The sequence below is a fragment of the Adiantum capillus-veneris genome, chromosome 22 (genome assembly GCF_014529385.1).
Source record: "Adiantum capillus-veneris isolate H3 chromosome 22, ASM1452938v2, whole genome shotgun sequence".
Lineage (NCBI taxonomy): Eukaryota > Viridiplantae > Streptophyta > Polypodiopsida > Polypodiales > Pteridaceae > Adiantum > Adiantum capillus-veneris.
In genome coordinates this window covers 115,745,889-115,757,855 of record NC_140952.1, presented here as the reverse complement: position 1 = coordinate 115,757,855, position 11,967 = coordinate 115,745,889, and the positions used below count along the sequence as shown (strand labels likewise).

At 41.2% G+C, this 11,967-nt stretch overlaps 1 protein-coding gene across 1 annotated transcript; it reads right to left on the bottom strand.

Annotated features, from left to right (window-relative positions):
- Positions 1-317: 317 nt before the first annotated feature.
- Positions 318-4,210, bottom strand: LOC147430069 (uncharacterized). Its single transcript, XM_086495097.1, has 7 exons — positions 4,085-4,210; positions 2,790-2,812; positions 2,042-2,679; positions 1,635-1,919; positions 1,422-1,519; positions 1,265-1,329; positions 318-573 (listed from the first exon to the last, which is right to left on the bottom strand). The coding sequence occupies exons 1-7, from the start codon at positions 4,193-4,195 to the stop codon at positions 318-320; spliced, it is 1,476 nt and encodes a 491-aa protein (XP_086351223.1). The 5' UTR covers positions 4,196-4,210.
- Between the last annotated feature and the right edge of the window lie 7,757 nt (positions 4,211-11,967).

Below are 11,967 nucleotides of genomic sequence, written 5' to 3'. Positions count from 1 at the left end.
ATGAGATTAATCTAGAAAAATGTGAGGCACCTTGGACAAGGGGACTCTGGACTAAGACTCACAGTGACCGCACCTCTAGGCACCATCGCTGTAGTGTATACCTGTATAGATTTAGCCTCACCCACATGTGAAGACGTTGAGCAGGGTGGCCGAAGCAAAGGTGGAGGAGAGGCAAATCACAAGGTGCAGTTAATCTATAAGGGTGGCCGAGGCAACTGTGGCAGGGAATAAATCACAAGGTGCAGTTTATCTATAAGTTGTACCCTTCACTGCTGAAAGACAGTAGTGCGCATGCTGTGGCATATCCTCTCATCATGCTATGATAGCATGAAAGGTTCTGTCACTGTTCCTGCATTCTCCTTCTCGGACATCAGTTTTAAGTCTGTGCAATCGAATTTTCGAGCAAGAGAGATCCCACTTGAAGTGTGAACAAAGACTCTTGAGAGTTGACCACAGATGACAACACCTCCATCCTGGTGCGCAGTGCTATTCTCATGTGAAAGGTACTCTCCTCCTATAGATGGAGGAAAATCGAAACCAGGAGAACCTAGGGCAGATTCTGGATGCGAGCACCTGCTTGGGGATCAGGAAGAGAGGTGACTGAATCAACAACATGAAGAAAGGGTGCTGGGTCCAGCATGGGCACAAAACTTGAAGCAAGAAGAAGTGGACTGGGGCCACTGTGGGCACAATAATGCACTCATTGGCTTAGTGCATGCTTTATCTCGCCAAAGATCATAGAGGATGGGCGCCTTGCCACAATTAATGGCATTGAATTGCGGAAAATTGGGAGAGCAAGGCAAATCTAACAGGAAAAGAACTGTCCGCATACCACAAAAATGTGGCACATCATGGATGAATGCACCCAAGAGTGAGGGAGTAATAACAGAGGTAGAATGTGCAGCAGCCGGACATTGCCTTACCAGCACAAGCCGTAGAGAGAAGAACATCTATTTTGACCCAACTTCAACCAAAGACTAAGACTGCCCCAATGGCAGGCCAAAAACAATTCAACGACACCAAAAGAAAGCATAAAACAGCAAATAAACTTTTTACAGATTTCACTCCGAATCGAGAAAAAAAAAACCGAGTATAATTGCAAACACTTTGTTTCAGCAATATCCCCAAAGGTGAGAGCTTCAAAAGTAGTTGAGAGCTTTGATTCAGCTATTTGTACATTGTGCTAAGGAAACGTCTGTCAAGCAAACAAAAAGTCCTAGTCTACTTCCCGCACCACAAAGGTTTTTCCCACAGTTATCTATACTCTAGGAGCGAATTTCCAAGGTCTGCACGAAAAAAGATAGCCCCATAGTCTCTATCAACAAGAAGCTGCACAGGCAAAAACACAAAGCAACATTAATATGATCTTTTCAGATGAAGCAAAAGAGTTGCTAACAGAAAAGCTAACATGTTTCAAAAACGATTGACCAGAACTCACCACAATGATGAGACCACAGCAATGTCATACTAAACTGATTTAAAGTCGAACTCCTCAAGCTCGACCTACAGCAAATCAAGCCTTTAGAAGAAAGTTCAATTAAATCTCAAAAAGCCAAAAAGAACAATATCCTCCGTATGGGCTTTCTTCTTCGTTCGTCGATTCGAATTGCTGAGATCCTTCGTCTCCTTCATACTAGCGATTTGTCTACGCCAAAACTCCGCTGCAAGCATGAGAAACTGAGGAGCCTGATCAATGATTTCTTTGAAGTGTTCCAAGGTGCCCTCATGGTCACCAAGAACATCATCCAGAATGGCTTCTTGATCCTTAAGCATGTGGAAAGTGGAGCTGAAAATCTTCGGAGAAAACAACGATTGCTCCATGAAAACTGTCTCAAATGGCTCCGAAAGTTTGAAAATAAAATTTTCAGCGTGACTTGCAAAAACATCTTGCTCGACATAGCTGGCAGATGACAACTCAGCTGTAATATCACGACATAACGGTGAACCAAACAAATGAGCAGCACTAATGCGCTTAAATTTCATCTTGGATTTCAGGAAAGACTCAAGCCTGTTGAGCTATATATAGAGACACAAAGCCCACGCGTTAAACCAGCTTGCACAAGCAAGGACTTCTCATTTGGGGAGGAAAGAGCACTCATCAATAAACTATACTCAGACATTCTAGGTAGATTTTCGACCCACTCTTGATTGATTTCATCAAGTCCTCTAGCATGTTGGACAGTGGACTTCGAAAGGTTGTACTCAACCAAAAGTAAATCGCCACTTTCTTCTGCATCATTTTCCACACCTACTTCTTCATAATCGCTATACTCCTCAAAAAATTCTTCACCTCCAGCAGAGTGAATATCCTCACAAGTATCACCACGATCATTAGCTGATGAACCTTGGATCAAACCTGTATACTTCAAGGTATGAAGGCTGCCATCTTCACAAGGACGATTACTTCTGATCGAGCGAACCCTCTTCACCAACCCTGGGAGATCAAAACCATAGGTTTCTTTGAATGACTTCGAATGACTCCATACAATCACTTGCAATCGGTGTGACAACCTCTGAATTAAAGTGTCGAACAAGTCAGCCATGACTAACAGAGGCCCTGTTTTGTAATTCAGGTACATAATCGTCTTGGAACCCATTCCCTGCTTGGGAAGCATGAGTAGGTGCTTTTTCTGAGGTGTTGGCTCAGACTCTAATTGCCCCACAGAGAGGGGAGTGTCACTGACATAATGCACATCATGAGAGTCTATCTTCTTAACGTACAACTTCTTGACAAATCTCACAATGAATTCTTATTTCCGGGCTGAAGTCATAACAAACTCCTTTTGAACCAGAATTCCAACAGGAATACATCCTGCACATTATCATCGACAATTGGTGGGAAATCAATGATTCAAACTTAATCGCATACTTTGTTATGCAAGGACGAACTTGATTTATGCAATTTTAGGGAGAGAGGTATGCACAATAGACCATCACTAAACATAATTTACTGTAAGACATTAAATATAGCCTGAACATCAAACTCGACAAAAGGTGGCACATGAAATATCCTATCTTCAAGCCTGTTTTGTTATGCAAGGGAGCGGGAGCATCTAAAATTGCACAATTTTAGGGGGGGGGGGGGAGAGAGAGAGAGAGAGAGAGAGAGAGAGAGAGAGAGGTGGATAGATGCACATTACACTATCACTTTACAAAATTTACTGTAAGACTCTCTAAATACAATCTGCACATGAAAATCGACAAACGTTGGCATATGAAATATCCTAACTATAAGCTTACCTTGTTATGCAAGGACGCAACTTAAAGTGTGCAATTAAAGGGGGAGAGAGAGAGAGAGAGAGAGAGAGAGAGAGAGCGAGAGAGAGAGAGAGAAGAGAAGGAGAATAGATGTGCAATAGATCATCATTGCACAAAATTTACTGTTAGCCATCCTAAATATAACCTGCAGATCAAAATGACATACGGTGGCATATAAAAAATCCTACGTTTAAGCCTACTTTGGTATGCAAGGTCGCATCTTAATGAGTGCATTTTTAGGGAGGGAAAGAGAGAAACAGAGAGACAGGAAAGAAAGAAGGAGATTCACAATACATATCACTCTACATAGTTTACTGTTATTCAATGTACTGTTGGTCAATAGACAGAAGATCGCAGATATATTGTGACTTACAAGTCGATGTAATTTCAAACATAGTTAATAGAAAAACCTATGACAGCAGTGGATACAAAAGCCTAATAACATTCCGAAAAAGAATACTGATGTGCAAGGTTGAAACTTGATTTGTGCAATTTGGGGGGGGGGGGGGGGAGAGAGAGAGAGAGAGAGAGAGAGAGAGAGAAAATACACCGTCACTCTACATAATTTACTGTTAGATATGCTATGTCCAAGTCGATGCAGATACAAACATAGTTATTAGAAAAACCTACGACATCAGTGGATCCCAGAGCCAAATAACATTCTGAAGAAGAACTGACGTGCAAGTTCTAACCTAGTGAAAGCCACGTTTAGCTCTTGGAGAAGAGCGGTTCACCAATGTCGTACAACAAGACGTTCACAAAAGAAAATACAAGGAGAGTTAAAGAGACAGAGAAAGAGCGAGACAGAGAAAGAAGAGAGATCGACCTTCACAAACGTGGACAGGAACCTCCGTGTTTGGTAGGGTGAGATGTCGGCACAATTTGCGTTCCTCTCAGTTCGTGGAAGCGGACATAAATCCGAACACTTTGATAGCATTTTATATACACAAATTAGCAGTGGAACATTATTGAAAGTAGGAGGTCTGTGTTTGCTTGTCTCTAGCTTTCCAAGTGTGTTAAAGAGAATGCGGAAAACACACTTGCAAAGCTTGACTTTTGACCATCATCGTGCCATTTTCATAAGCGAACTCTTTTTCCTCTCAGCAACACCAGTTTGCTGAGGTGTATAAGGCATTGTACATTAGTGTTTTATCCCATGACTAACCAGAAATACATTAAATTCATGGGACATATACTCCCCCCTTGGATCGAACGGAGGGTGCCCATAATACATTTCGAGACATTTTCAGCCATAGCCAAGAATTGTTTGAAACACATAAAAACTTCGAACTTTGCTTTAAGAGGAAATACCCATGCATGCCTGGAGTAACCATCAATGAAAGTCACAAAGCAAAGGTAATTGCCCAAGGATGGAGTTTGCATGGGCCCAAAAACATCACTATGCACAAGCTGCAACTTGCATGTGGCCCTAACTGAACCATCCTTTGGAAACTTTCAATGCTGTATCTTACCCAAAATACAGCCGTCACAAACATGTTTGACAGGTGCTTCAAGAGGTGGCAAAGAAGAAACCATATCAGATTTTTACAAACGCAACAAACTGGCAAAATTGAGATGACCAAAACGTGCATGCCAAAGTTTTGCATCTGAAATAGCCCTTGAATCTGCAACTACATTTGCAAAATTTTGTCCACACTTCTCATACAAAGTGAGCTTATACAACCCACGACACAAAAGCCCAGATGCAACAATTTCATCACCAAAACTGACATCATGAATTGTACATCTGTCATCCACAAATTTGACTACAAGTCCAAGTCTAGCAAGTGCATCAACAAGTGTGAAAGAACTGCCATTAGCAGCAGTAAGCACAATCTTTCCAACTCCCTGAACTGGATAAGAGGCATTGTTGGCACAAGTGACAGAATTCCCATGAGGGACAGACTCAAGAGAGGTGAACAATTCACGATGTGATGTAATGTGCTTTGTAGCACCACTATCAAAATACCACACATGTGCAATTGACATGCATGCATCATGAACAGTAGGATATCAAGTGCACTCTATACTAAAATCCCATTTTGCATCAACATCATTATTACAGTCTCCTTTTACAGAAGACTCAACAATGGCTACATTTGTAGTTGAACCAGCATTTGCAGTGGAACCACCGTCTTTCTTCTTAGCCTCTTTTGCCTTCAACTTAGGACATTGCTTGACCAAGTGATCATTAGCTTTACAATAATGGCAACGCATCTTCTTTTTTCCTTATCACCAGCATTGCCAGACGAAGTGGTGCCAACAGAAGCATTGGGAACAGAAGTTTTGCCTCTCGCAGTAGAACCATAAGAAGTGGTTGCATTGCTGTTACCACCCTTTCTTTGAGAAGCAATAAAATTCTGTTCAGCTACACGCTATCAGTCCTGTTTTTTTGGAAAGTGACTCTTGCAACAACAATGTGCATAATGCATCAAACTTGACAACTTCTGGATTTCCCTGGCTCATAAGTCTCCAAGTACTAGCAAAAGTCTGGTAAGAATCTGGTAAGGCATCAAAACCAGTCTTCACAAGGGAGCTGTCTAAAATGAATTCACCTACAGAAATAAGTTTCTCATTGATATCCTTGACACCAGCAAGAAAAGTGTCCATATCATCTTCCTCATGCATAATCTTCGACTCCAACTATTTACGCAGCAAAGCAATTTTAGCCTCGTTGCGGCTTGCATAAAGACCTGCTAAAATATCCCAAGCCTGTTTTGCAGATTTTGTTGAACTAATGTGAGGAACAATGGTGCGCTTCACAGACAATGCAATCAATGCATGAGCCTGCACATTCTTTACATCCTAACAAGATTGTTCTGCCGTAGGCAAAACAACTCTAATATCAACAATCCTTGCAGCAAGACCTGCAACATCCTCAACATCGCCTACATCCTCAGAACGAGGATGTACATCAATGCCCTGCACAATATTCTAGACGCCTTTTGACACAAGAACATGTTGCATCATGTAAGCCCACATAGGGTAATTGTCCCCATCAAACCTGTCTTGAGTAGCAAACATCTTGAAGTCAACCTCGGTAAAGGCTGCACCTAATGTGAAAACTGCCCGAGAAGAGGAGAAATGGAGTGGGAATAATACATGCTATATAGCACAAATAGTAGAAGACTATAAGGCACCTGTTACGCAAAAAACGAAATGACAAAAATTCTACATAAAATGACGAAATTGCTTGTGCAGACCTACCTATAGTGGAAACAGAGGCCGAAATGAGCCCGAATAAAAAATCTAAGAAGACTGAGCTCCATGAGTTCTCCCGAAATATTTGTCGACCTGCAAATGCTTGCCAAACCTCACTGTAATGGAAGAAAGTGAGGTGGCGTGTGTTGGAGCAGCTGGCGACTAAGCCCGGGAGGAATCAACCTGCTTTGATACAAATTGTCAAAATTAGGGTTGCAGAGAAACACACATAGCTTGGAGAAGATAAAGGAAGCTCAAGGCACACAATAGAGAGTGTGTTACTTAGTGTCCAATGGAAAGATAGATAGCCCTAGAGTGATGGGCATATATACAATGCACAGGGGAAAAAAACCTCCTAAAGAGGGAAAAAATGCCCCGGGTGTCCTAATGTGTTCACACACATCACTACCACATGTATATTGTAACATTGTTTGCCCTACCACCAAATGCCCTGCCACCAAAAAACTTTATTCTCGGGAATCACTATTTAAGGCTCTACCATATCGCTATCCGCATTGCTATTATGGACCTATAGTGTCACTATAAGTTTCACTATGTGCGTCTCTATATAGCAATACCTATAACGATGCAAATAGCGACTCTTATAATAATGTTTTCTTTTTTATGCTCTTATCAACACTTTGAGTGACTTCGGGGATAAATTTTTCCTAATTCATTTTCGTCGCTACGTTCGTCACAAAGATTCAACACCTCTTGTAGTGAACTTCATCACTTTCCTACAAACCCCCCTTCTTTGACTTAACATTCTTCAAAAACATGCCACCGACCATTGTCCATGCAATCCTATGGCTTTGAGGTTCTGGTTTGGCTCATGCACTATTTTTATAGGCAACCCCCCTTGCAAAGTTGGTCATGAGTTCATCGTTGGAGGGGGCAGCCTGGTGTACCTCTTGATAAAGGAGGTAACAAGCGTCATAGAGGTGGTCACACACCATGTGGAGGAAGACCTTGGCCTTCTTCTTCTTAGGAACCTTGAAGACAATGAGCCACTGACCTTGGCCTTCTTCTTCTTAGGAACCTTGAAGACAATGAGCCACTAACAAGTTCTTGTCAGTGAGCTCCTTGGGAAGCTTGCCCTCCATGCTCAACCCATACTCTTGATGCAACTCCAATGCTAAGTAGCAAAATCAGGATTGTGAGGGCCATGCCATGGACCATCGGCTGTACCATCCACAAATGGATACACCATGATCTCCGACATCCCTCCTGCTTGAGACCAACTCTCTCTCTCTTTGAAGGTGTTTGAGGCCTTAATTAGGACTAAGGTTGGGGATGGTTAATTTTCTTTCTACAAAGTCTTTGTTATGCTCGTGATGCATGAATATTTCAATCTTCATTGCATCACCTAGGTCACAAGAAACACAAAGATTGTATTGTACCAAGTCGCTCTTGATGGGAGAATTTATAATACAAAAGCCTATTGTGGAGGGGGACCGACTCCACATAAATCCGGTCCTCAACTGTTGTCAAGTTCTCTAAACTCTCTCTCCTGAAAAATTATTATTCATGACAAGTTAATTAAGTACTTTGGTTATGTTGCTACCGCTAATTAAGTTCACCCTCTATGTTCTTAAAGTAGTCTCACAAAAATGCTCACTCTAATTATCTTAATTTTTCTATTCTCAAAGTTTATAGGCCATTTCCATTACATTGGTATCGGAGCTATTGGTTTCTCTTTTCTTTCTTAAGAAGTGGGGTCCTTAAGTTGTCCATGAAAGGTTGGGCCTGTAAAATGCAATAGGGTAAGTCTGTCAGGGATCTATTATCTTGGTTGAGAAGGACTTAGTTCAAGGTAGACCGTTGGGAACTATAGTCTTAATAATGGAGCCTCTCGGTGATTTCCTTTCGCTTAATCATTATTGATCTAAGAGCAAGCCTCCAGGAACCATATATATTCAAGCAATGTTAGACCCTCTCCACTAGTTTGAGGTACACCGTTGGGAACTATAGTCTTAATAATGGAGCCTCTCGGATATTTCCTTTTGCTAATCGTTATTGATCTACGAGAAAGCCGCCAGGAACCATAATCAATCAAGCAATGTTAGACCCTCTCCACTAGTATTTGCAATCAACAGTGTCTAAACCACGGGTGTGGCTGCTCGAGGACTGATTTTTAAATGTAAAGAAGAGTAGTGACTAAGGTTCTTGATGGTACCAAAGCACAAAGTAATTCTATACATAAGTATAGTTAGCAAGGCTGACAATACCAAGAGAGTAGAATGAATATTGGTAACTTTGATTTGTCACATGAAGATGCTAATGATGATTCCCCCATGTTTGTTCATTACCTTGTCACTAGGTTGCAGCAAGCTATGGGAAACCCTGCTTTCCAAGCCAAAGTTACTCAACATCATGCTTATGGGATTTCCCTTCCTCTCCAAGAGGAGAGAGAGCTTAGGAGGACTCTTGATGAGACCCCCAAAATATGACTCTCTCCCATAAGAGAGGAGGAATCCAAAGAATGAGAAATAAGAAAATTCCTAAGCTTCTTTGAAGATGTGACTCCATGAATATGGTGGTCTAGACGGTCACCAACTCCTCACAAGAGTAAACGGTCAACCCACAGTCCTTCTCCTTGTCACTCCGAAAGGGAAGAGATGAAACAAAGGAAGAAAAGGGTAAGAAAGATGTCACCCTCTTCTCCCTCTTCTTCACCTTCCTCCTCTTTTGATGAAAGCAATAGCTATTCTCCTAGATAATACAAGAGGGAAAGACATCGCAAATCTTACCCCTGCATGGCAAAGGTCCCAAAAGCTCAAGGAGTTTAAAGAGGGAGGAAAGAGTATCTCTTTTCTTACCTATGATGGCTTCATCCAACAATGTGAAGCGGCCTTTGGAGATGAGGGCTTCACGGAGTCCTCAAAGCTACACCATGTACATATGCACTTCCAAAAATCTTCTCGTCAAGGGTGCGCTAGCCTTCATGGCAACGGGGAAGCCTCAAAGACATGGAACACTCCATGAGTTTCCATCATGCAGCAATTCCTTGCAAGTGATGCAAAGGAAAAAGTGAATGGTGGAGTTTGATGTTTCTCTCCCATGAGTCCATCTAGAAATATGTTGACAAGTTTTGGGATTTACACCTCAAAGCTATTGTTTTTCAAAATATAGACTTCACGGAGCAAAATCAACAATTGTATGTGAGATGACCTGAAGAGATGGTAACTTTTGCTAGTACTTGGAGACTTATGACACAAAGAATTCATGAAGTTGTCAAGTGTGATGCATTATGCACATTGCTGTTGCAAGATTCACTTTCCAGAAAAAACAAGACTAGGCAGCGTGTAGTTGAAGAGGCTTTTAATGCTTCTCAAAGAAAGTGTGGTAACAGCAATGTAGCCACTTCTTATGGTTCTAATACGAGTGGAAAACTTATGTTCCTAATTCTTCTGTTGGCAGCAATTCGTCTGGAAATTTTGGTGATAAGGGCAAAAAGAAGATGCATTGCCATTATTGTAAAGCTAATGATCGCTTGATCAAGTAGTGTCCTAAATTGAAGGCCAAAGAGGCTAAGAAGAAAGAGGGTGGTTTCATTGCAAATGTTGGTTCCCCTACAAATGCAGCCATTGTTGAGTCCTCTGTGAAAGGAGACTATGATGCTGATGTTGATGCAGAATGGGCTTTTAGTGCAGAGTGCACTTACAATCATGATGTCCATGATGCATGCATGTTAGTTGTTTCAGATTCACATGTGTGGTATTTTGATAGTGGTTCTAGAAAGCACGTTACCTAGCATTGTGAATTGTTCACCTCTCTTGAGTTTGTCCCTCATGGGAACTCAGTTACGTGCCAACAATGCTCTCATCCGGTTTAGGAAGTTGGAAAGATTGTGCTTACTACTGTAAATGGTAGTTCTTTTACACTTGTTAATGCACTTTATGTACCTGGGATCAAGAAGAATTTTTTGTCTGTATTTGCACTTGCTAGACTTGGACTTGTAGTAAAATTTATTGATGATAGATATAAAATTCATGATCTCAGTTTTGGTGATGAAATTGTTGCATTTGGACTTTTGTGCCATGGGCTATATAAGCTCAATTTGTATGACACGTGCGAATTTTTTTTTGCAAATGCAGTTGCAAGTTCAAGGGCTATTTCAGATACAAAAGTTTGGCATGCACGATTTGGGCATCTAAATATTTACCAATTTGTTGCGTTTGCAAAAATGTGATATGGTTGCTTCTTTGCTGCCTCTTGAAGCACTTGTCAAACATGTTTGTGAAGGCTCTATTTTGGGTAAAATGCAGCGTTTTATGTTTTCAAAGGATGGTTTGGTTAGGGCCACATGCATGTTGCAGCTTGTGCATAGTGACGTTTGTGGGCCCATGCAAACTCCATCCTTGGGAAATTATCTGTACTTTGTGACTTTCATTGATGATTACTCCAGGCATGCATGGGTATTTCTAACTATTCCTGGCTATGGCTGAAAATGTCTCGAAATGTACTATGGGCACCCCCCATTCCGATCCAGGGGGGGAGTATATGTCTCATGAATTTAATGCATTTTTGGCTTGTCGTGCGATAAAACACCAATGTACAAGGCCTTATACGTATACGCCTCAGCAAAATGGTGTTGTTGAGAGGAAAAACAGGTTACTTACGAAAATGGCATGATGTATGGTCAAAAGTCAAGCTTTGCTGCATTCTTTTCGGCTTGAGGCCATCATGTGTGTCACTTATGTACTAAACAGGTGTCCTACAAAAGCCTTGTAGTCTATTACTCCATATGAAGCATGGCATGATAGAAAGACTTCTATTGAGCACATGCGTGTTTTTTGTTGTTTGGCATATGCTTTGGTGCCACAAACATAGCGCAAAAAATTGGATGATAAGGCTATCAAATGTTTTTTTTTTTTGTTATAGTTCTGGAAGTAAAGGTTACAGGTTGTATCATCCACAAACAAAGTGTATTCTGGTTTCATGGATGTAGTGTTTGTGGAAGATTTTGTTCAGCCCTTGCTATCAGTACTAGAGACAGTAATGTAAGCTCACAAGACATTTATGACACTTTTTTGACTCTTTTCAATGGTGGAAATTCGAATATAAATTTCAATGAGGCAAATGTACAGCCTATGGGGGTTTTTGAAATGTTACAGATCAGCATGTTACTGATGCAGATGTACATGATGTACTTGATGAGGAAAGGGCTGAAAATGAGCAGGCTAGAGGTATGCCAAAATGGCTGGTGCACACTTTGTGTGACAGTAAATTGGATACACCTTTGTCTAGTCGTACTCGTTCAGGCCCTCACCATGCTTCTTATGCACCAATTTTTTATGCTTTAGTTGTGGCTAGCTTACATGATGTTGAGGAACCTCTGTCTTTTGATGAAGCACAAAATTCAAAAAATTGGATGGCTGCCATGCAATCAGAATATGATGCACTGATAGAAAATGACACATGAACTCTATGTGATTTGCCTCTTTGCAAAAAGGCCATTGGTACAAATTGGATATACAAGTTGAAACGCAAACTGGATGGTGAGAT

Excerpts from the sequence above, each read along its gene's own strand:
- LOC147430069 (XM_086495097.1), bottom strand. The coding sequence starts at position 4,195 with ATGCTATCAAAGTGTTCGGATTTATGTCCGCTTCCACGAACTGAGAGG. Across the intron at positions 2,813-4,084 it reads TCCTGTCCACGTTTGTGAAG|GATGTATTCCTGTTGGAATT; the intron begins GTCGATCTCTCT and ends GATAATGTGCAG. Across the intron at positions 1,920-2,041 it reads TGTGCAAGCTGGTTTAACGC|CTGAGTTGTCATCTGCCAGC; the intron begins GTGGGCTTTGTG and ends GTGATATTACAG.